General features: G+C 38.0%; 1 protein-coding gene and 1 long non-coding RNA gene across 3 annotated transcripts in view; both read right to left on the minus strand.

The window, feature by feature from the left end:
• LOC134747300 (uncharacterized) overlaps positions 1-26321 on the minus strand; it is a 336530-nt gene that overhangs the window by 194121 nt on the left and 116088 nt on the right. The window lies entirely within an intron of this gene.
• Positions 22936-26321, minus strand: part of LOC134747248 (protein kibra) — a 107979-nt gene continuing 104593 nt past the window's right edge. For both annotated transcript variants that reach the window (XM_063681855.1, XM_063681854.1), the window contains 2 exons: positions 26082-26276; positions 22936-25317 (listed from right to left, as the gene is read on the minus strand). In XM_063681855.1, coding sequence (XP_063537925.1) covers positions 24975-25317; positions 26082-26276 — 538 coding nt within the window. In that variant the 3' untranslated portion in view covers positions 22936-24974. The remainder of the gene's footprint in view (positions 25318-26081; positions 26277-26321) is intronic.

A 26321-nucleotide genomic window follows, 5' to 3' on the forward strand; every position in this document is an offset into this window, starting at 1 on the left:
CTATCAAATTTCCTCCCCCAATTTTCTATGCCTCCAAGTCATTACTTAGATAACGAAGGATCAACCTTCATAATCCCACCAACATTAATCGTAGTTATTCGTAACTGAGCGTAACTAAGCCCAAAACTCACCTATCCTTCAAAACAATCCAAATGTTTCCACACACACTCACACTTATGTTATAAATCACACACACTTCCAAATTTTAATTTCACGTAGTTTTTTGTTTTTGGAATTCACGTGATTGGTCGGATGGAGGAGCAAGGCGCGTGCGTTGACTGCGCAGGTTGGAAGGGGACTGGCGCATGCGCTCGCGCCTTCGCACCTGTCCTCCCATTAAAAAACAATAGCAAACAATAACTCTATGGTTTCGTTGTTCAGTTACGTTGCTATACCAGATGCGTTGGATAGGTGTATACTAGCAAAGGAAGAGGAAAACAGGGGAGGGCATTTTTTATGACCCAATCACCACTCGCCCCCTAACAGTTTGAAATAGGTAAATTAAATAACCTTGTTATAGAGTCGGACCAAGGTAACTGTATGGCATTTGCAAAGACAAAGTGTGGCTATGTCATCATTAATGTAAAATTTATATGAAAATATGACGTCAATAATGATGAATGACACTGCCACTTGTTGCAATGTTGGCGGGGTCGTTCTAATACAACGCGACTATTGACAATCGCGCGAGTCGAGAAGACGCCTCTAATTAGTTAGCTGTATGTAGGTACAATTAGCCTCATGCATGAAGTTTATATTTGAACGAAATATGTTTTATTCGGATGTTTGTTACCGTTATATCATGTTACAAATGCATTTCCATTTTTAAATGACCATTTAATTACTTAAAATTATAAATAAAAAGTACAAAAATTTGCCCGCGAAAAGCTAGTGAGCGAAACGCTCGAAACGCCACGTGACGTCACGCGTTCGACAGATTAGTGTCATTAGTAGCAAAACGTCAGTTGGGCCGCCCAACGTGTGACGTCATCACGCTCTGTCGAATTCGCGCCAAAAATTATGAGCGTTTCAACCGCTCAAAAATTTTCAACATTTTAAATATTTTTTAATAAAATAATGTCAAGGTTTACAAAAATATTTTTATCATTTCCGGTGTTCCAACGATATAAATTATCAATCCAAAAATAAAAATAAATTCATGCATGGAGCTAATTCTTAATACCCTCCTCTTTGTCATTTACATATGTATCTAGGATGTATTCAGAAGAAATTGTACCATTACCTTTTTTTGAAAAACTATCAAATTTTGGATTATTTAGAATCATTCGATACTAAATGTATGTGAAAACGTGTTACAAAAATGACAATTTTTTTGGGACATTTTTTTTCTTTTTAAATCGATAGTCCTTGTGATTCTGAGTATAAATAACCCAAAAGTAGATGGATTTAAAAAAAAAAGTAAATGGTTCACTTTTAAATGAAAATGCCCATCTATCATATTCTATAAGTTAGATCAGTACATACATTCGGTAAGCTACAAGAAGTTGCCTCCCATCCATAGCCATGTGTCTAATGCGTGTCGAATATTTAGCATCTAAGAAAAAAAGTTAATCGCTTTCCAGTTCTGGATGTCCAGGACATTCTTTGGCGTACTCTTTCATCTCATATGGAGCTAGCTGGAGTGTTTCCGGACAAGTCTTATATTTATTCATGAGACATTAACGGTATTTAAACGTCGTGATTAGTGTTATTGGGACTAGATCAAAACATTTTTTCCGTAGTCGGATACTTCTTATAGTTCTCATTATTAGAAAAAGCAACTCTATACTAAGTTTTAAGCAAACCCCGTTGTCAATGTTGTAACAAGGAAACTCGCTTTTACGTAAAAAAACGCATCGAAATCGCTTAATCCGTTAGAGAGCTACGCAGCCACAGATAGATAGACAGACAGACATTGGCTTCAAACATATAACAGCCCTTTTTTTGAGTCGGAGATTAGATAGAAGGATTGGCAAAATTGATTAATGATGAAAATGAATTCATGAACGTACCTATTCTACATTTAGGATTTCGAATAAGTTCAAGTTATGCAAATAAGCAAATAACCGATGGCTCGGGCCGGATGTCCGGATGTGGGAAGATCGCGCAGTCTGGAGGACGTACTCTGGAGTACCAAGTGACCGAAGACAGTCTGGACGCCCTAGGTACCGCTGGAGAGAAGAAGTGCAGAAAGACTTCAGCGAACTTGGCACCGTCGACTTGCCAGAAACGGCTTTGGACAGAGTAGCATGGCGGTCTTTGGTGTCGGAGGCCAAGATCCACTTCGGGTCGTCGCGCCACAGCAGTGAGTATATGCAAATATTGTCTAGTTTCCATGTGATTCTTTCATGGCACTTGTCCGTGATGAAAACGTGTAAATTAAATTTTGCGTTAGCTCCTCTTGAAAAGCGTGAATTAGAATTTCTATAGTGTCCACCGGGTGACGGTCACAGGTAAAAAAATATCCTGAAAGAACATCGTCATAATGAATCAAAACCTATCGAACGATATTCAGTGACCCGACTAAAATATGATAATTACTACTTAGGTAATTCTACACATTCAGTTTTTTTCGTGTGAATCTGACATGATTTATTGTCTTACCTACATTATGTACTAATTCAGTGCAAAGGCAGCCAATAGGTAAGGCTGCCAATATGCAGGAATAGAATACTCACTTCTTAATACCGATGGCGTTACAACCCTGTATGGGTCTTGGCCTCCTTCATTATCTTCCTCCAGTTGTCGCGATCTTTGGCAAACTTCCTCCAGTTAGTATACTTCCTCATCCTCCTCTTCCTCCACCCACCTAGAATACTATTCACACTTTTTTTAAATATTTACGTTATTATACCTCTTGCCATCTGAGTCACCCACAAAACACTAAAGAAGGAAGCAAGACGCACAATCACCATAAAACTCCTGATTGACACTAAAGCGGTAACAACACCAAGAGCCTGATTCAGATTTAATAACTTGTTACGGTTATCATGTCATTTTGACACGACGTTGAAGATGGCTGACGCTGATCGGTGCTTACGACAGGAAGTGAAAGTCGTGCGTGAGATGCGCGAATCACCAAGACGATCGTAAAGGTCGTATCAAAACCAGTTCAAACCCATAACAGGGTGCCCGTAGGTTCAGCGTAGTTTTTGAAAAATCGTACCGCTTTTTTTAAAAACAATACCTACGGCTGCCAAAAATTTTATCAGCAATCTTGAGGATTTACTCTAGGGAGTAGGGACTTCAACGATTCGTATCCCGATTTGATTTTGACTTTCGGTTGATAGAAAAAAATCACGAACATAGGTCTAAAACGCACTTTAAAAATTTGTAACTACATATATGTATATGCACAAAAGCTAAAAACACAAAAATTCCTTCAAAATTTTTTTGAGAGAACTCAGCGATCACTTTTTTCATTTTCAAAACCTACAACAAATTAAAATTCAAAAACACGATGTCCGTGGTCAACGGCGTACGCGCATCCATCTGGCTCACCGGCTCACGTCACGCTTACGCTCAGTGAGAGCAAGAAGATATAATAAGATAGAGCGGTACTGTCATAGTAAATTTTGTAACCACTGTAAATTCACTGCCACCTATCGACATACTTTAAAACTAAAAATGAAGATTTATAAAAATACGTTAAAATGTATTTAAATATGCATAAATGATTTTTTATTTGCATTAATTATTTTTATATGATTTGGACCCATGTTCTTTCACTGATATGCGTTAAAATTATAAATAACAAATGAAACCGTCAACGCCCTCTATACGAGAGTAGGCCAAAACTAGTGGCGCCATCTGATCGAGAATCAAATTTTCGTGATTTTGGAGACACGTTTTTTCCTTAGACTGTATCCATCTATTATGGAGTTATATCTATCTTTGGTGAGAGTGAGAGATGAACACGAACCTACGAGCCTTTATATCTGAATCGGGCTCCAAGTGATATTAGACACGTTTAACATGCGTTTAACTCAATGAGACACATTTCCGTAACGGTCCATTTGAGTCCCATTTCCTTTCAATTTAATTAAGAGTGAAATATCACAGATCCACATTACCTCTACGCCGTTAAGAGGAAAGTGAACAACCGATTCTCCATACAAACGTAATTAGTATTAGTGCTCTATTTTCCTCCATTGATGCTGACGTTATTGTAAATATTTTCACTCACACATTTGATGTATATTAACCGTAATGCATACCATTTCGCTTGATTTTTTTCAATGTTTCAATTGTTATTTTAAAAGTTAGGAGCAAGAAATAATTAAACATATTTCTAAATCCAACTAGGGAACAAATCAAATTATTTTATGAAATATTTTGATTTGTGTGTGTAGAATTTGGGACGAGTACCGCCGTGGCCGAGTGGTCTAGGTCAGGAGTGTCAGGTCAGTGTAAGCTGAAGAGGCGGGTTCGATTCCCGCCTCGGCCACCAGTGGACTTGGTCACTTTTTCTTTATTGTATTAAGTGTATGATATATATTATAATAATTATTTCTAAATGTTAAGATAATTAAAAAGTCGAATAAAGTCAAACGCTGTGGTTAGTATTAGGAACGTGCGAAGTCTGTGGAGGGAGAAGTGGCGCTGATTGTCACAAACACACGTAATCTTATGAAATGTCGCACATTAATGCTGCCGGCAGCAATTGGAACTAATTTTACTCCATAACATTTAACTTAGAAAAACCCACAAAATGAGGGCAGCACCAAAGTAGAAATATTTTCTATACAGTTAATATCGACAGAGAAAAATAGGGACTATAAGATTGTATGGAGAAGTGGTCTTCCACTTTCCTCTTAACTGGCTATTTTCTGAAAATTATTTTACTACTGCCAATTATAAAATGGGATAAGTGCTGAGACCACCTATGAAGTTATTGCGTTTTTCCTACATTTATATAATCGCACTTGAACTATCGTGAGACATATTTCAAAATATTTATCAGTACGGTTTTTACTCACTATTATTTTTAGCCGCTTTTGGCGACATGTTTCGGATTCTTTGGGAATCCATCCAAAAAAATAAACCAAAAAATGTCGCCAAAAGCGACTAAAAATAATAAGTAAAATCCGTACTGATAAATACATTTATATACAATAAAAGTATCTTGTAGGGAGTTACGGTGAGCTAGAATGTTATGAAGTGAGCTGTACCTAAATGTAAATGGGCTATCAAAAACTGCGATGGCTGCGATGCGATGACTTGTGATGGCCGGTCGATTTCCGCTTAATATGGTGTTGAATGAGCAAGCGATTTTATAACGAAATAGTTGGCCAACATGTCGTAGCTGCAGAAAAATTCACTAAGTTATTCTTATTGTGGACCTACTGCGAACTTCGAAAATCGATTATGCTCTCTCTTCTAATTCAATAATGCAAGAACTAAAAACCCAAATATTAGGCGAAATCATAGAGTAATTTAAAAAATTACCAAACTTAAGTAATAAATCTGGTAGGCTCGCGTCATGCCCTCCGGCTCCAATCCAAAATACCTTGCAGAATAAAAGCTGGTTTACCTAAGTATATTATATTACGCTTTTTCTAAAATGGCTTGTATTTAATCTCAAATAACAATTTTTATGATAATTATAATGTTATGTTAAATTTATATCAAAGAACACCATACCTCATGATTATTGTAGGTGTACGCACCTACAATTAAATTAAATGTATCAATTTCAAATCATTCTAATGATTTGATGTACTCGTAACAAGCAAGGATTGAACGAACAAGATTGGAACTTGTTACTTAATTGATGACCTTTAAATCAATAAATGGCTTTTGTACTGTGAGTAGTCACAGTACAAAAGCCACAATCAATAGATCAACTCGTCATTGATCATCGAAATCATTAGACATAATGACTCGATCGATATCTTTACAAAGGTGCGTTTACACGGGCAATTTTTTGAGCAATGACAATTTTTTATGATTTTTTTTTATCAGTCGATTAGGTTTATTTTGAGGAACAAATGTATGTATGGGACCCATTGTCTTAAAGCAATACAAAAGTCACAAATTATGGTCAAAGTCTGGCACCCGCACTTTACTGACGAAACGTTCCTAACAGAATGCCAATACATCGTGACGTCACCATGTAACGTTGCTATTGCTTAGAAGCGTTTCGCTGTATGGAAAACAAGGAAATTGCGATTTTGTCGGTGAAATATTGCGTTTACGTATGTTGTTGCCGTACAATATATTTAAAAAAAAAAATAAAGCAATCGAATGGTACTATATTTTTTCCTATTTGGAAGTTAAAAAATAATTTTTTAACTGAGGTCTTGAGGTCTAAGGTCCGACTCGAGCAGGTCTACATCGGGTCCCGTGAGGGCCTTGTAGAACCGCCCGTGTAGCTTCTTGCTCTCCCATATCGCCTTGCGATCCGCAGTGCTCTGTACCACAGGTTTGCGCCAGTTATTGTTATTATAATTAGGAGCCTATAATATCCCACTGCTGGGCAAAGGCCTCCCCCCACTTTTTCCAGTCTTCCCGATCCTGTGCAGTCTCTGGCCATTCCTGTAAAAAGGAGTCTAACTCGTCTCGCCATCGCCGACGTGGTCTGCCAAATCCTCGTTTTGGGCTGGGCTGCCACTCTGTGGCGATTTATGGCCCACAGCTCGCTCGGCATTCTGCAGACATGACCAGCCCAGTCCTACTTTAGCCGGGCCGCTTTCCGGTCTACGTCGACTACTTTTGTTCTGGAGCGCAGCGTGGTGTTCCGGATACGATCCATTAATTTCACACCTAATATGCTACGCTCCATAGCTCGCTGGCAAACCCCTAGTTTGGACCTCTGACTCGCCGTCAAAGACCAAGTTGGTGCACCGTAGGTGAGAATTGGAAGTATGCACATGTCCATGAGTCTCCGCTTAAGTGACAGGGGGAGATCGCCTTTCATCAATTGTTTCATGGACCAATAGCTCTTCCAGGCGTTTTCAGTCCGTCTTTCAACTTCCTTCTCTTGTCGCGTCTGGAAGGAAACCAGTTGGCCCAAGTAAATGTGGGATGCTGCTATTTGTCATTAGCTTGGTCTTCGATATGTTAATCTGAAGTCCAACCTCGAGGCTTGCATTGCTGAGGTCTTGGAACGTTGATCGTAGCTCGGAAGCCGTTGAGGAGAACAGAAATCGTAAGCAAATAGAAGATTGGTTAGTCTTCTATTTCCGATGACAAGGCCCCTATCACCCCAACTCGGGACAAGCTTCCGGAAGACTTGTTCTAGTGTGCTGGTTTCGGCGATAACGGAACTCCTTGTTTGACTCCTTTTTGAATATTGAAGGATGGACCTGAGGACTGCAGTTTTATGGCGGCTGTACTATTTCGGTAAATAGCGGTTATAAGCTGGATGTAACTACGATCTATATCTTGACTGCGTAAAGTTGTGAAAATGGAATCGTAATGAAGACTATCAAACGCTTTGGAGTAATCGACGAAGCATAGGTAATATGGAAGAGAGTTAAAATAATTAATATTGCTTAGATAAATCGGAAAAAATAAATGACCAATAGTTAATAGGTACATTGCTTACTATAAGTAATAGTAGTACGAGTACATTGTGGAACGAGGGGAGTAAGTGAAATTTTGCAAACGAGGTCATTAGATGCACGAAAGTCGCAGGCTGGAGTGCATTATTGACTCGAGTTAGCAAAACCGTAGCATATGACAGTTTTATGTTAGGGTTGGCGATTATGATGAATCATTTACTTATTTTATTGTACATATGATTAATATTAATACAATTTAATGATAACCTCACTGACCCTCTTTTGGTATAACCTTGTTTAATTTTCTATCAAAAAAAAAACGTCATCAATGTGAAATGAGTTTCAATGTATCTGTCATTTTGTATATGAAGTCACGTATTGGGGAGACTGTACTTCCAAGGTCCGTATAAAGTCCCAATTGCGAGAAAATCTAGGTACATAAATTTCAGTTTTACTATCCATTGTCCGAGCTACCTGACCAAATCTGAATACATAATACAAGTAGATACCATAAATAAGATTAAATAATTACAATAATAAATGAACGTTTGTTACTAGAGCCGATTCTGCCTTGACCAGTTTAGACACCGAATGCCATTCAAGTTATTGGTAACGTTAAATCGCAGTTAGTATAGTTAAAGGCAGTAGCTCAACTTCTCGTTTGCAATCTTTATTTGACTAGACTGTAAAAAAGTTTTGGGTAAATATTGTTATGCTCTTTTGTGAACACATTTTTGACGAATTTGCTTCCGTTTATTTAATAGAGTCCGGTAATTATACCAAATACTGAAAACGCTGTCAAAATCCAGAACAATCCATTTAAACTGAAAATCCATCCATTTAAATATCGAAAACCCAGTTGTCCATCGGCTCCCCGCGACCTTAACCACCTTGCCTTTTTCTAATACCATGAACATCATTAAGCAACCATTAAGCGAAAGCGGCCATTCGCATCATGTCAAACAATTCTTCAGAACCCAGCCCATTCTACAAGCGGTAGAACACACACAAGGAAGCAAGGTCTCTCCTTAGACTTAAAGTTTCAATATCGCTTGTGAGTGGAATCTTTGCCGATTCGTATGTACAGCGCGCTTTTGGAATAAGTCGAATGGTCCAAGCTGGTATACAGGTGGTCCTGCCCAAAGGTGACAGCAGTAGGTACTTCATATGGGATCTGACTTACGACTTATATAGGAACCTATACCTTAGTCTATAAGTCAGACTATATGAAGCAGTCTTTGCCCCGGGGGAAAGCAAAATCGCCTCACTTACCAAAATTTAACACCAAAGCAATCGCCTCGGTATTTGATCCTCAATTTCGCATTTCGGTTCAAAACCGTGTTGCACGGCAGTTGATTTACTGGATATGTGTAAACTGTGCTATTGGTAGCATTAGCTATTCATTAGAAGCCCGTAACAGCACTCGATCGTTACGCGTATATTATTTACAACTAGATTGGGGGGTCGATGACCTAGCTTAAACGTGCTCGAGTTAGACATCGTTTCAAGTATCGGTTAACAAAGATTAATATATTATGTAGTCATATGTATTAGAATTAATGGTATAAAAAAATAGAATTATAGATATTTGTTTTGTTTTGAAAATGAACAAAAGCAACTTTGTTCCAAAAAACTTTAAACCAAAAAGCTCGGTCTCCCATATTAATCTACCCAGATATTTAGCTTCGTATGAAATAAAAATATCTAGTAAGTTAAGTAATTAATTGGATCTAACATAGTTTTAAGTTCCTGCATGTACATGTCTGAAATAAATTATTTTTATTTTTATAAACGATTTAAACGTCATAAAATTTGTATGTAAATAAAAGTTGATAACATTAAAAAAATGTGGTGCGAAGTACTAATGTTAGTATGGGGGACCGCTAGAGGTTATGAGTTATAACTATAATTTTATGTTAGCTCCCTCTTTAAAGTGCTAGTCAAACAAACCTCCAAGTCGTTCTGTCACAACCACGGAAGTAGACCCTACGTGAGGGTCATCTCAAGAAAGTGAGAGCTGACCAGCAATGACGCTACAGTTTCCTTTTATAACGGAAATTACTTGATTTGGTTGTGACTCGGACGTTTGCCATTCTACTTTTATGGTCGCGATAATATGTTTGTGCATTAACCATAATCTATGTCAAAATATGTTTGTAATAAAGATTTTTCATTTCGTTTTATTTTTACGTATTGTGTTACATGACACAAGGGTCCAAAATATGCGGTTTTCCTGTAGGCATCAAAAATAAATGAACTTTATAGCCTAATTTTCTTGCCGGACCCCTATATGCATATAGGCATATACCAAAATCATTAAGTTTCGTATTGTGCATAAAAAAGGCGCCAGTTTTCATAAACGTTTCTGACGATGTTTATAGGTATTTTTATTAACAAATCAAAAAAAAGGTGTAACTGCTAATGAAGATCAGAAAGGAACTCTTCAACGACGCGTGTTTCGCGTATGACGATTTGTTTTTCTATCAAACAGGAGCTAGATTAATAAACACAATCACATTACTAAGACAAAGCTGAAGTGATTTAATTGCCTGCACTTATCCAGTCATTAATTAATTCAAGTTCGTAAATTTTATGATTTAGATATTAAACTCGTGCTCATACAAGCCCAATTACTTATTGAATTATATGCACATTTAAACATAAATTCCCTACCATATTATATATATATATTATTCCTTATCATATTATTACATAACCACAATGTGTGTGGTCCGGTCAAAATCCGGCTATGGAGCAAATTGTAACACGAATGATTGCGAAATACCAATGTGGGTATTGTAGGTAGCAACCAAACATTTTATTGTGCAATAAGATGTAATCATTTGTGAGATATGATCAGTTTAGCTTCCTTTAGGGTAATCATTGACATCTCATGGCTTTTGTAATATACGTTTCCAATCATCTTACCCTATCTCTGATGGTGTTGTTTTTGGGTAATGTAGCCAGAGATTGTGCCAGTAAAAGTTTACCCATATTCTGAGCTTTATTTATTTATTTATTATTGCACAAATAAAATACTACATGAAAGTACAAATGGCGGACTTGATGCTAGAAGGCATTCTCTACCTCAACCATAGGCTAAACCAAAAGATTGAGTAACCCCACATAACTTTTTATCCAGATGTTCTTTATTTTTGTAAATAAGCACAAAATTAGGTAAATAAAAATTTATATCTACATGATACATATTTAAAACGGTGCATTAGTTTTACCGCAAAAATATCCCAAATAAACCACATTCGCATTTATAATAAAATAAGTATGGTGTGAAATCAATAACGGATTTAGATAAGATTTTTCAAATTCGAATTGAACTTCTTACACAGGTACACTTTAAAGATTTGACAATAGAGGCCTATTTAGATATTTGTGAACACCCTAGACGTACCAAGCTACCTCTGCATGTCATTTGTAATGACAAAGTGTGGAAATGTATGTATTAATGACAAATTTCTATAAAAATATGACGTTTATGATAACACTCCCACACTTTGTTCTGTTCAAGTCGGTACAGAGTTAGCTTAAAGGATGACTCACGTAAGACCGGGCCGTGACCGGGCCGGAGCTTCCGGCGCTTACTTTTCTATGACATGACAGGTGATCACGTGATGCCTTCCATAGAAAACGAAGCGCCGGAAGTTCCGGCCAGTAGTTGATCCGGGAGCTGAGATTTAAATATTTTAGGTGAATACATCCGTCTCGCTAACGGAAGCGGCTCCTAAAACTAGTGCGATAAGGACAACGCCAGGTTAGGCGAAAAATCCTGAGTAAAAATCACAAAAAAAGAGGTTTCGTACTCGACTGTTTCCTCCTCCAAAACTTAACCAAATGTTATGAAATTTTGAGATCTAGTTGGTAATGAAATTATCTGTGTCGGACTGTTTTGATTTTTAGGCTAATTGATGTCAGTTTTAAATATCATGTTTCTCTTTGTGGCCTAGTAAATTAGGCCGTTTTTGCGAAAATTTGAAGTGCTCTAACGCCTTAAAAACCAAAAAATATCAAAACAAGCAAAACAGTCCGACACAGATATAAATCATAATATTTTGTGTTGAAAAAATCATTGCTCTAGCTTCAAAAACCACGGAGGAAACAGTCGAGTACGCCTGTATGGAGAAATGACCACTCCTGTTGCCTCTTAAGCGGACTCTATCAGCTCTGATAAATTTAATGGGAACTTTAAACACTGAATATCAGTATAGGTACTGTAAACTGTAAAGGCTTGCCACCTTTACAGCCTTCTTTGCAATGGACAGTGCATGTTTTATGTAGCTGAGAAATAAAAAACATAAATCTATTCATAATCTACAACGTACTTACTTATGTGTGTCACCAATAATGATAAATTATTTAGAGATCATACGTCGGTTACGAACAAGGCTAATGCCCACACGTGGCACGGGCACCACAGTCGTGTAAGACGTGTTAAATTGATAATGACGGAAAATGGGCATTTACCCTCTGTAGAAAGCCGCTGACAGACTATTTGTTGTCACTTTCTTTGTACGAACGACGACATACCTACTAACGTTTATCAGGCTGATCTTTGTTACAATGTGGTGTAAAAAATATATGTTTTTTTGTAGTAATAGTAATTTGTAAGAGGTTGTTTGGAATGATTTTTGTACTCGTATGTTTTACTTACGTAAGTAAGGACAAAGCTATTTGCTAGAATGAGATAACGATATTCATATCTCATTCTGTAGTATAGCTACACTTACGAGTGTAATCCTGGCCTAAAGTATAATTATGTAATAGGATTTAGACGTAGACTTAAAATTAAATTGAATTGAATAATGGTTGTACTAATTTACGTAAATTCGTTAAATCACAGCATAAGGACTAGGACTTTTCGTCTCCTTTAGAACATGATAATATTTTACGGCCAATGCAGAGAAGACCGTCTATAACAAAAAAAAAGGTTTGAAACCCGTGACCTCCGGATTCAAAGTCGCACGTTCTTAACGCGCTTTTCCTAAGTTAAAAAACGGCCAAGTGCGAGTCGGACTCGCCCACCGAGGGTTCCGTACTTTTTAGTATTTGTTGTTATAGCGGCAACAGAAATACATCATCTGTGAAAATTTCAACTGTCTTGCTATTACGGTTCATGAGATATTATAGCCTGGTGACAGACGGACAGACGGACAGCGGAGTCTTAGTCCCGTTTTTACCCTTTAGGTACGGAAGCCTAAAAAGTGTTTATCAATTGTATATATAATATATATATATATATATATATATATATATATATATATATATATATATATATATATATATATATATATATATATATATATTCCACGGCACGGCACTTTTCTGCTTGATCCAATGTAGAACATATATATATATATATATATAACCCTACCCTCCCCCTTGTGAAACCCTATCGGGTTTGTATCGACACTACCATTCGTGGATACATTTTACACTAATAATTGTTGTGATACATAGATTAAACATAATTGATGGTCATTACGTCATTAGTTATTGTGACGCTCATACTCGTAATGTTCCAATATTCATTTGTTTTTCGGTACAAACAAATACTGTAATAACCACATCAATTACACAATCCCCGGCACACAAAAGAGTAGCTCACTATATTTATTCGTAATTACGTCAGTCTGTCGGAACAGCCGAAATGCTCATTATATGCTCCGTCGGTCTGTCTGTCCACGAAGCGTGGCTCGGAGCGGATGTGGGGCTGTGAGTCAGGTGATTTTCATCTTTTGGGCACGGCACATAAATGAGACTGGATTTACATATGTTTGAAGTACATTATTAGTAATGCAGGTTGTTAAATAATACTCAAGACGTGGTGAATGAAAATTCGTTTTTGTTATTGACCGAGAGTTAGCGAAGGTCTACGTTTCAGCTTGGGCTTAAATGCTCCTCTACAGGTCGCAATTCTCAACCAATTCTCGTGAAATTTTGTGAGCATGTTCAAGAATTAAATAGATTTTTTTGTTGAATCTGTTTTTATTTTTTCCGTCATTTTTGACGGAGTCATACATTTATGCGACTATTATAGGAGGCAAACGAGCAGACGATTCGCCTGATGATAAGCAATTACAGTTTCAAGGACACCTGCAACACCAGAGGGGTTGCAAGTGCATTGCCGGCCTTTAAGATGGGAGTACGCTCTTTGCTTGAAGTCTTGAAGATCGTATCCGTGTAGAAATACAGCGGGCGACAGGTCATTCCACAGTTTAGGTGTGCGAGGCAGCGAGTTTCTGGAGAAACTCACAGTGCACAGTTGACGACTGCCAAACATCTGATACAACATTCATTTTAACTATGTAAGTGGAACTAATTAATCTAAATAACACATTTAAAATTTGGTGCATGGTGCATACAATTTGTGCTTTCTCCAGAAAAGTCTCGCATTTCTACGGAAGAAAGTAATCTCTAAGAAGTAAAAAAAAAGTTATTATGTGAAATTTCTATATGATGGCTAGTCTAAGTGAGTTGGGTCCTATAGACGAGGACTACAAAGTCTCGATACCAAACCAATACTAGAATGCTGTTACAATTGTCGACTTTTTATCTCTAGATAAACTTTTAAAACAAGTCCACTGTTAGACTAACAGCTGCGCGCGCACCTGTCATAGCACGCGCTATCGCATCCCAGGGATCGGACCATTTTTGGGCATGTACGTCAACCTATTATCAGCAACCTTGTCACAGTAACACCATGCCTAGAAGGTATACCATTACTCTAGTATCAGATAGTTGATTGTCTTGGACAAGGTTCTATGTCTAAAGCAATTTGGATGACACTGATGACAATGTAGTGCGGTCATATTTTACGTGTGTAATTACAGTAAAAGAGGGCTTCTGGTATTTCGCTTGCGTAAAAATATATGAACAGATGCTGTTTCGTACGTTAAATACCACTTGTTCCTTAAAACCACCACGATACAGCCGATTTTTAAACGACATTGTTGCTTTGTCACGCGCTCAACATGGTAGCCCACCGCTCACAGAAAAGAAACAATGGCTTTTGTTTAATAGATTAGGGTCACAGGCCTAAAAATCATTTGAGAAAATTCATACTATATCAAAAAGTCTAAAGGGGCCCACTGACTATCAGTCCGCCGGACGATATCGGCCTGTCAGTTGTTCGGAACTGTCAAATTTTTGTTCTAACTGACAGGCCGATATCGTCCGGCGGACTGATAGTCAGTGGACCCCTTAAGAGCTGGCGCAAGATAGGAAAAGCTAAAAGATACTCCACCGAAAAGAGAATAGAGTTAGACAAAGAAAATTCTGCAGCGATTTTGATAGCACACGCAGTGCAAGTGTTATTTATACGTCATAATTTCATAAACGTTTGACGTTTCAAATAACACTTGCACTGCGTATGCCATCAAAATCGCTGCTCTTTTCTTGGTCTAACTAACTCTTAAGTTCATGATATAATGAGTTAACTTCTGGTCATAAGTATAGAAAAATCTAAATTATCTAATAATAAGACCTAGTTTTGGACAGAGTAGCATGGCGGTCTTTGGTGTCAAAGGCCAAGATCCACTTCGGGTCGTCGCGCCACAGCAGTAAGTAAGTATGTAAGACCTAGTTTGCAATCTCTCAACTGTCTATTTAACAGTCAAATGGACGTAGAGTCAGCATCAAATATAGCAGTAGAGTTCGACCAAGAAAAGTCTGCATTGATCTTGACAGCACACGCAGTGCCAGTGTTATTTATACGTCATAATTTCATAGAAGTTTGACGTTTAAAATAACACCTGGACTGCGTGTGCTGTCAAAATCACTGCCGACTTTTCTTGGTTTGACTCTATAGTAGCAAGTAAAATAACGCACCAAAAGTCAAAGAGCGTGGCACCGCTATAAGAGATAAGTAGTTATATTTTTACAGTTCGAATTCAAAAGTATCTGCCGTATTCTGAATGTTATATATTTAAAGACATCTTTTTACAGATTAATACATTTAAGTTTTTTTTTTATTAATAAATCTTACAGCTATCTTTATAGTTTCCCAATGCGATAGTGTAGGCAGGCTTTAATATTAGAGAATGGCCGATTCATTTGACGCGTAGTCTCATCTTTTCCTCTGATGGTGACTAAGTATTTATATCTCTGCCACTCGGTTATAATAAAAAAAAGCGAAAAATCAAGATGAAAGTACGTTCTTAGTTTATGAATAAATTAAGTTCATAGCTTAAAATTTGTTATAAATGAATATTGACGTAATTCTATTTTTAAATATTAGTACAAAACTGCGAAGACGAGGCGTATTTTCACAGTCATTTAATAATATTTACATTGAGTTGTAATAGAGCAATAACATCAGCAAAATCGTGGTAACGACGTTCCTAATTAAAATCATGACTTGTACATATTTGGCCCGAAAATATGTGGTAGCGGTACTATTGAACCATTGGTTGTTTAAATAGAACCACGTGAGTACTGGCACCATTGTACGGACTGGCACTGATTACAAAAAAAAAACTTATTATTGATGGAGTAAACGTAAAGTTGAAAGCTGGAATAAGAATGGTGGCTGGGGTTTATTAATTTGTCAAATTGTGCGAAATTGAACAAGTTTGTTGTACCGTAAATTTTATGCATTTTCCTGAATTTATCCTCAATGCTTCTAAAAACCCAAATATTGTCTCTTTTTAGGGTTCCGTACCCAAAGGGACAAAACGGGACCCCTATTACTAAGACTCCGCTGTCCGTCTGTCTGTCACCAGGCTGTATCTCATGAACCGTGATAGCTAGACAGTTGAAATTTTCATAGATGATGTATTTTTGTTGCCGCTATAACAACAAATACTAAGAAGTACGGAACCCTCGGTGGGCGAGTCCGACTCGCACTTGGCCGGTTTTTGCAGAAATAAATGCCCTAAACAGGATTCAAAGCTAGATCACTAGATATTACTACAAACTAGGTTTAAATGTCAGTTAACACACACACAACCACCCTACGAGTTGAAATAAATAAGTTGACCATTACAATCCCGTTTCCCCCATTCCCGTATCTTAACGACTACCAGGGAACTGAGGGACTTCCGGGCAGCGGCGCGTGGCGGACACGCACCGCGTGCTCGTTGGGGACTCAGCCTCTAAAAGGTTGTATGGACCGACTAAGGTACCTGTACCATAGAAGGCCTATTGTTATTTTTACTTTTTTAATTTTCTTATGTTTAATATGAGCTTGAAGTTTTGTCTATGGTACCTATTACCTACTAGCGAACATGGACGCAAAATTTGAACCCATTCACACATATAAAAGTATGAATTTTTTAAAGTAGGAAAGCTTAAGAACCGGGCTTTCCGTGGCATAGGTATATGTTACATAGGAACTCGACGCAGCTTGACTGTTTTTGTGCCTCGGTGTAGATATACGTAATGACAAAGTTCACGAAATAATTTGTGCACCAACGCACCACATGTTTGGTTAAGGGACTTCACTCTAAGATTGAGACCGATTACACGGGTGCTTTTTTTTTATGTGATAGCAAACGAGCAGACGAGCCGCCTGATGGGAAGCAGTCATCGTCGCCCATGGACGTAAGCAACATCACAGGAGCCACTTAAGCATTGCCGACCCTTGAGAACCCTAAATACCCGCTTCTTGAAGAATCCCATGTCGTAGCACAAAGGAAATACCTCAGGAGGCAACTCATTCCAGATTCTGCACGTTCTGGGAAGAAACGAGCGAGATGCCCGCTTATTCATGGTGTGCCATGTGTCTAAGAAGTGAGGATGAGCTTTGCTCCTTTGGCGGGAGGTGCGGTGATAGAAACGAGACGATGGCACCAGATCAAAAAGTTCTTCGGAACATTCCCCATTGTACAGACGGTAGAACATGCAAAGAGAGCCAACTAGTCTGTTGATACAGCTAGCTAATAAGTATTTAGTAACAGTTTTTGTGCTTTAGCGTAGCTATCGTATGTTCTGCAAAATTAACTGATACTACTGATAGTAACTCTACCACCACATCTGTATCTATAGTTTCTATCTCGTATCATAAATGCTTCAACTTTTTTAAATACTGCACCGCCCATGTGTTATTTGCCTGACTGATTCTATTGACCTTTTAGGGTTACGGGGCTAGCGTATCGAGCTATAAAAAATATAGTATTTTTACTTAATTTAAGCGGCGTTAAGTTTTTCAGAAAGTGCCTAGTGTATTGAAATAAAACTATGAAAACGGATTATATCGCGTATATTGAATTTATAATACATCAGTCACCCGTTGACCACGAACGCTGTAAAGGGTTCGAAACGTCGTGATGTATTATAAATTCAATATACGCGATATAATCCGTTTTCATGAGTTTTATTTCATGAGTAACTATCGCGGTTTTTTTGTTAAGTTTTTGTGTCTTCGGTTAAGACAATATTATGCCTAGTGTATTGTTTTAATAAAAGGTCATAAGTTCGTAGAAAATAACCTGCTTGAAAGCTGCACTTATGGAAAATACGAAATAGAAATAATGACCGGGGGAATATGGAGTACATACCGTTTTTATCGAGTAATTAAAGTCTGTTTATTTATAGAGCTATAAACACTTTGTATCGACTATTGTTAGGACTTGAAAAGGTAAAAATGAAGCTCTTACTTAAATGTAACAAAGTTATTTGTTACTTACTATCGATGCCTACATATGTACGGTAGAGTCTGTGCGGAAGGAGAAGAGTCGTGGAATATATGGGAACCAATACATTCTATTCTCTTACCGCACAGACTTTATCTACTGTCCGCGCGCCAATTCCGTGCATTCGGAAGTCAAGGAAGTGGGGGGGGGGGTGCGCCGCGCCCGTACGTACAAAATGACACCACTCTGTCATGACGCCCAACATTCCTAACCTTCCTCAGCCGTGCACGGAATTCGCGCGCGGACAGTACTCGTAGGATTAGGTTAAATTTTTATATTGTCTATGAAGTGTTTACCTATGCATATTCTCTTATTATTTTTCGTCGACTCGTCCTTAGCTTTAAGTCTGGTTCTTAAAGCTTTGATTTTATAGTGCCTCTTAACACAGGTATTTTCTTACTTAAAAAAGACGCACCAACACTTACCTGTATAATTCATTCTTAAACGAAATAAACAATTTTTCATTTTTTTCATTTTTCATAGTATCTATAGAGCACTCATGCGATGGACAATGGGACCAACTGTGAGATATACGTATAAGGTCCTAGATATATTATTTACATATACATATATACGAATTGAGTACCTCCTCCTTCAAAATGTTAAAGTCAGTTAAATATGACTAAAATAAGGGACAGAGGTACGTAAACAAATATTAAAATAATTCAAACGCGTTCCCGGCATCTCCCCTAATTTTTATTAATGGCTGGCAAATCAGATTTCCTTCACGTTACGACGAAAAAACCTTACAATGAAATTCCGTATTAGCTACCCTTCCATAGACTATGTAATAATTGAAGATACGCAACTAGCAGACAATTTATAATTGTTAGTCACTTGACGAATAAGGAGCGTAATTTATTCTATAGAATGTACAAGTATGTATCATTTGCGACATCCCCCCGCCGTTTGGCAGATATCTATAGGTATGTGCATTTGTATGTCTATTTCTTAGTCACACCTACGGGCCTACGGGCCTGGGGGCCTAGCCATGACCAAGATGCATATGCACCGTATAGATAGGCCAAGCAATAAGAAGGTATAGAGGGAAATACTAGGAACACAATTTTTGACTCCGTAAATTTGTTTGGACTACTTAGGAGATGAACATATCAAAAGTCCCCGGTCGTAGCCCTGGTGCCGCGGGGGAGAAGAGAGAGGTTTTTCGATTATATCTCGGAAAGTATGCGTCTGAGCGACATGGCAACTTATACAAAATGAAAAGTGATTAAATTTGTTACAAGTTTTATTAAGTCAAGTTTTTCGATACCTTGTATAGTTTTTGAGATATCCGCTCTTGTAGGTTTATTTGGGGCTCTCAATTTTATTTTGATATCTACATCAATGAAGCTACTAGGCCATGTTTGGTATCGTTTTCGTATAAATTGGGGGTGCTGAATTCATTTATGTTATCATCATTGACACCATTCCTAAGTAAAAAAAAAATTAAGAAAATGTGTACCTATTTTCTTCAGTGACATATCTTCTAAGTAGTACGTAATCTATTCCCAAACCCTAGTTCGACCAAAAAACGGAATTCCTTCGCTGGGTAATCTGGACTATATTTAAGCGTGCTTAAGACCGGACGTTGCGAGCTACTGGTAAAGATTGTTCGTCAAATAAGTTTGTATTCTTTTTTAACATTTTGGGCGTCCGCTGGCTAGCGCGGGTGCACGGAGTGTGCGTACGCACGCGGGTGCTGTTGTAGGTAAAATCCGTAGGACGCGTCCGCGCCAGATAGCGGACGCCCTTTTACTCGGCGTTCCTGATACAATAATCTACTAACTACACATATGAATAAAACATCAACATCACTTACCTCGAATTCTACATAATCTCTTTCAAACCATTCGAGCTCTCCATCCGCGGCAATAAGAGTAAAATTTTCGTTTTCCATTCTTCGCTTCGCTCTGTACTCGACATCGTATTCAGAGATCTAACATCTAACACTCACTCAAATCTTGCAACACTACAATGGATTTTGCCACTTGTTAGTTTTTTTCGTTTTGATAACAGAATTTAATGTAATGAGTGTATAAATACTTAGATATTCGCGTGTTTAGTAGGTATTGAAAATGATAGTTAATATCTTTTTCTCAGCACTCTTTCCCTAACAGTAAAAGCAGGTATAGGTTAAGTGCTATCCTGAAATCACGGAATCCGTCTAAGCTAACATTGCATCGACATTATCAAAACAAAGTGAGGGAGTGTAATCATAAACGTCATATTTTCATAGAAATATGACATTAAATTTTGACATTAATGATGATATCATCACACTTTGTCTATGCAAATGCCATGCAGAGTTAGTCAGAATCAGAACTCTAGAGTAATTCACAGAGCACCAACCTCTTTAGTGTGTGGACTTACAGTAGCGCCCTTTTCTTTTAGTCAGACCAAGACAAGTCTGCATCGATTTTGATAGCACACGCAGTGCAACTGTTATTTATACGTCATAATTTCATAGAAGTTTGACGTTTAAAATAACACTTACACTGCGTGTGCTAAAAAATCGTTGCAGACTTGTCTTGGTCTGACTAATATCTTTGGAGTTCACAATAAAATGTATTAACCTCCTATCCGTCGCTCCATTTCCTAGCGTACACACTTTACCCAGTAATCTAGCGATGGCCGCGATACCGCGATTGGTAGTTTGCGTGCGGCAGGTATACTTACATACATTTTTACTGGTTCCCGCCTGTTGGGGGCTTATTCTGGCGACACGCAAGCGACACTTTAAATTACTTTTATTATATTTGGTGGCGAATAAGCGTACGGCTTGTTTGATGGTTAGCAGTCACCACAGATTTTATCACACCTACTCTAATAAATAATACTATCTACTAAGCTGTGGGTACTGTACATTTTATTGTTGTATATGCGCGACCGCAACCTAGAGTCCAATCTCGCAAAATTTCATGCAGTGATATAGTTTGTCAAGGGACCGTCTCATTTCGGGCGTAGACAGAGAGAGTCATACTGTCTTTGTCTTGCATTGGTGCTGGCGCCCAGAAGAATGGGATGAGTGTAGTTTTTTTTTGTTCTTATTTACTGACAAGATTTGCTTGACCAACTATACGTATCTTTTTACCAAACACTAAAAAATCTACTAACTTTAGTTTAAGTTACCTACATCATAATATTTCTGTGTTTTTTCCATTGCTGTACTATTTTGTGTCTAGTGATAAACGTATTTTTATTTATTTATTTTTTATTTATGTATGGCGGTCCTACGGGATACGTATGCAATGTCACTGACAAGTCGGTGCAAACTTAGCGTGGTCGAAGTTTATGGTCGCTTATATAACTCCGTCGAACAGGACGGTGTAATGTGTCATTGCCAATTACGTACTTTAAAATTGTGCACACACCCTTAATCATTTTAAAGCAACGCAGTTTAGTTTCTGTCAATAATGTTGATGTACAGTCGCCATCAGATATATCGGAGCGGCCGAGATACTCAAAAATATCTGAACACGCACTCTAGCGCCCTGACAATAGAGGCGTGTTCAGGTATTTGTGAGCGCCTCGGCCGCTCCGATATATCTTATGGCGACTGTACCTACCGTTAATCGGCGATCAATAGTAGATTGTTAACCAAGGGATGAAAGGCACTCATTCCTGCCGAGGTATTTTGGCGCTCGAACGTAGTGAGAGCGCCAATAAACCGAGGCTGAAATGATGCCTTTCACCCGAGTTAAACACTCTACTTTTCATTTCGAATACGAGGAAAGTAAAATGCATGTGTTTTTTTTTTAAACATGACTAAGTATACATTTTCATAGAATTTCTTGAGGATACTTTCAATTAACAATTCAGGCAAAAGTATCGTTATTTATGGAATGGAGAGTCAAATATCAGAATGGAAATTGTATAACAAATCCATTTAAACACAAATTTCAATTGCTTATTGTAAAAAATTAAAAAAAATCGTACTTCGAACGTAAAATCCTCTAGTGCAGACACGTATCATTTTTTGCACACGTTTCAGAACAACAAAGACCCGCTTTCAGAGCATGAGAAATGAAAAAGATTTTAAACATAACTTAGTATCGTCATTTGTGTTGTTGTTTCAGATGTTGAGACATGTATGGCGTGTGTAAGGCTCTCAATGTTTAAAAGGGAATCTTCTTCCTCGCGTTATCCCGGCATTTTGCCATGGCTCATGGGAGCCTGGGGTCCACTTGACAACTAATGCCAAGAATTGACGTTTAATGTTTAAATTAATGTTTAATAGGGAATATTACGCAAAATTCTGCATATGTAGAGGGCGTCACTAGCACAATCACAGGGCCTAACGCGAAATACGAAATCGAAAGTTTGGTTTCTGCCTCTCTAGCACTCTTGCGTATTCGATCGATAGAGAGGCAGATAACGAAATTTCGGTTTTCGCGTTAGGCCACCTGTAAGCAAACCGCCTTGATGCATCAATGTTATTATACTGTTATATTGAATACTTGTCAAAAAACTGTTTAAGGCCTAGTATATACCTAGTATAAGTTACTCTATGGTTTAGTATGTGCACTAGTGTTGCAGAATCTGGCCGGCAGAACATTGCACTAATACTCCCTATTATTAGAGTCGGACCAAGCCAAAGACCAAGCTAACTCTGCATGGCATTTCCAATGACAAAGTGTGGCAATGTCATCATCATTAATGTAAAATTTCTATGAAAATATATCGTTAAAATGACACTCACTTTGTTCAAGTCGATGCGAAGGTAGCTTGAACGGGTTCTACATAATAATTGGGGTGTATTCTGGAAATAGAGTCAAACACAGTAGTATTAATTTATCATTTATATTTTCACTTCCGATATCGACCTGCGTCAGCTTCTACAAAATATAATCAACCCTTTCTGTAATGGAAGAATTAAAACAAGACTTAATTATGTTAATTTGGCAAATCCAAATTCACCTGCGTAACAAATACAAAAGTATGTATAAAACTCCGCGTAAATGTTTATATAAAATATACATTTTTTACAAAAATGTAATAATTACATTACTACTAGATCTAGAAGACTAATGTTATAAAAAATACTTAACATCGAATAATATTGCTAACAATTAAAATTATATTTCATAAACCACTAAATACAGATATGCAAATTCTTGAAGTATTTACTCTCAGACTATTTACAAAATTACAACTACTATAATACAAAATGTACAAATAAAAGTAAGTTACCTAATTGATAAATTACAATAATCTACGTTTCAATTTCAAGTTTAAAATTTAATTTAAATAAAAACGCTCAGTGTGAGTCAGATCTCAGTATAAAATAAAAAGTGGAATAAAATAAAATATAAAATTTACGTTCAATATTGCACGTAGAAACGCGTCCACTCGGCAAGTTCCAAAGACAAATCGCTTCTCTTGTTAAAACAAAATTACATTAATAAATAATTAAGTTTAAGGGGCATCCGGTAGCTGGCGCGGTTGCACGAAACGGGCGAGAGAAATAATATGAGCAACGCTCACTGTGCCGGATTTTACCTAAAATGGCACTCACGTGCGTGCGCCCCGCTCCGTGCACCCGCCCACGTCAGCGGACGCCCTTTATCTGTTACAAATTAATTCTCAAATGGCAATGTATGTTTTAGATTTCAAAATAAAACTGAAATGTTTCTCATTTATAAAATTAAAGGTACGTCTGTCCAAACTTTTCACTGCAGCATTTAAACCAAGGGAAGCGAAATGTTAACAAATATGCAGCCTGTATTTACAAAAGCATTTTTGGCCTATCAAATCATATTACATAGTGAACAAAGAAAAGTAGGTTATAATTATAAACCACCATTTGAGTGCAATAAATGTAAGAATCTGTCACGCAAGCACGAATAACCCCTACTTCTAATCATCCACTGTGTATATTTCGGTGGAAAACTACCTATATCATTCAATAGTCAGCAAACTATTTCGGTGGGCCGTCGCTTCAAGACATTACGTATTTACAAAATGAAATAGTCGCATAACCGCCGTATACCGTCTAATTACATTAAAATGTTTGGCATATATTTTGTGACTCTCCATACAACTATTTGTACCCCCACAATGCCTTTCTATGGCACAAGTCTCCCAAGGCACCAATAATAAGGCACGATTTTGTACAATACATAAGGTCCATTTAAATATACATACGATTAGACTCTATTGATGTAAAATACATTAACTTATTTCCTTTTATACCAATGGAATCTAAAGGTATAGGAATTATACATACATATTTTCTTCAAGATTCATCTGTATGGCACTCTACTTTGCACGATATTATTTAGAAATGTGTGTCCGTCCCTATGGCGAAAGACATTACAGTGCAAACTTAAAGCCACTTTTCATGTGGACAAACGCATATGTTTGTTTATATATAATTAGATTTCCAATAATAATACATAATAGCTTATCTTTCGTCAGTCTTCATTCCAGAAATCTCAATAGGCAATATTAATCACAGAACAAATTTGCAATATTATTATTTTTATATGGTGCCCTAACTTTCGAAGATCTTTCCTATAACTCAAGGCTCAACTGATTATTTAATGCAACCATAAAATCCATTTTGAAATAATTTAAACGTTGCATTAAATAATACGAATTTGAATACCCTCAACGCCACCACACACTAGCGTCTTTAGAGCGTCGGCATCTAGTCAGCGCTATGGAAAATGGCGTCGCTGCGCAGTTGCGCCAACGTTGCGTCGAGCAGCACCCATATAGATGACTAGACGCAGACGCTCGACAGACGCTACTGTGGGGTCACTCTTAAAAACACATCCATTCTGGACCGTCTAAATCAATATACACTTACCGATCCATACATTCAGACTTGAACACCTAAAACTCGATCTACAACAAATTCATACCTATCTTCTTCAGTCTTTTCCTGGTCCTGGACCGCTTCTAGCCGTTTCAGGCAGGGGTTCTTGCATTCGACTACTTCTTCAGTGTCTTTCGCCGCTTCTTCCAATTTTTCCGTTTTTTCTTCCCTCACTTCGTTGCAACGATGGTCTCGACGGAGTTCGTAAGAGGTCTTGGAGGAGCGTCCGTCGGGGGTGCGGCGTTCTTCCAGCTCGTCTTCCCACTCGTCCTCTGAGATCTCTTCGGCTTCCCCGTCTAGGACCGGCACGGTTGATTTCGGGCGGGTGAAGAAGGCCATTTTTTCTCTGTAAAGGAAATGCTATGTTAGGTTCTTGGTCAGAAGTTTTGGGATATATAGGATGATGTGAGTTCTACAGTTGCCACTTCTACAAAATAAAGCCCTCATTTGGATATGATATTTCAAGTTTCAGAATCTCAGACCACGTACTATATTATTATAGTATTACTACCACGTATTAGCAAAAATCTAGTTTGTATCATTAACTTTGCCCCGGATTATTAATATGCCATAATAATTCATTCATTCATTGATTTATTTTTATTAAAACGATTAAAGTTTGATTCATCGTATTTACCCCAAATTAGTATGCCATAAGGCAAAAACTATGAAAATAACAAGAGTAATTGATCGGCGTGCACTCACTTTACTACTTTACACTTTGTTTTACTCTAGATTAGTATGCCATAGGGCCAAATACATTGAACATATGCAAAGTATCACTCATGTTGAGATCCGGCCGACGCCCACCCTTGCGACTTCCTTGGACGGTATATCTAGTGGCACAATGATAGATTGAGCTATGATTTACCCTTGATCAGTACACCAAATACATTCATTCCAGATCATGAGCAGAGCCCAAATGGGGAGGTACCTCCCTCCAAGTTACAGAAGACCGCAGCCAAATAACACTAGACTACTCATAGTGTTGTGTTCCTGCCGATGAGTAAGGTTGCCAGAGCTCAACGCGCATGTGACACCTCTGGTGTTGCAGGTGACCGCTTGTCATCAAGCTGGTTGTTTGCCACCGACGTAGTACAAGGAACTCACTTGAAGGTGACGAGGTCGGGCCGACGGCCGCCCTGGCGCGACTTCCTGAGCCGGTAGATCTCGCGGCACGTGCGGTGCAGCAGCTTGGCGGCGCGCTCGCCGGGCTCGGCGGGCGCCACGAGGCGGCGCAGCGTGTCGTCCTCCGCCACCCACGACGCGATGGCCGGGTCGCCGCGGGCGCAAGCCTCTTCCAGTCTGTACAATTATGTTTTATTAAACTAGGGAACAAATCTAATTATT

The sequence above is a fragment of the Cydia strobilella genome, chromosome 14 (genome assembly GCF_947568885.1).
Source record: "Cydia strobilella chromosome 14, ilCydStro3.1, whole genome shotgun sequence".
NCBI classification, from domain to species: Eukaryota; Metazoa; Arthropoda; class Insecta; order Lepidoptera; family Tortricidae; genus Cydia; species Cydia strobilella.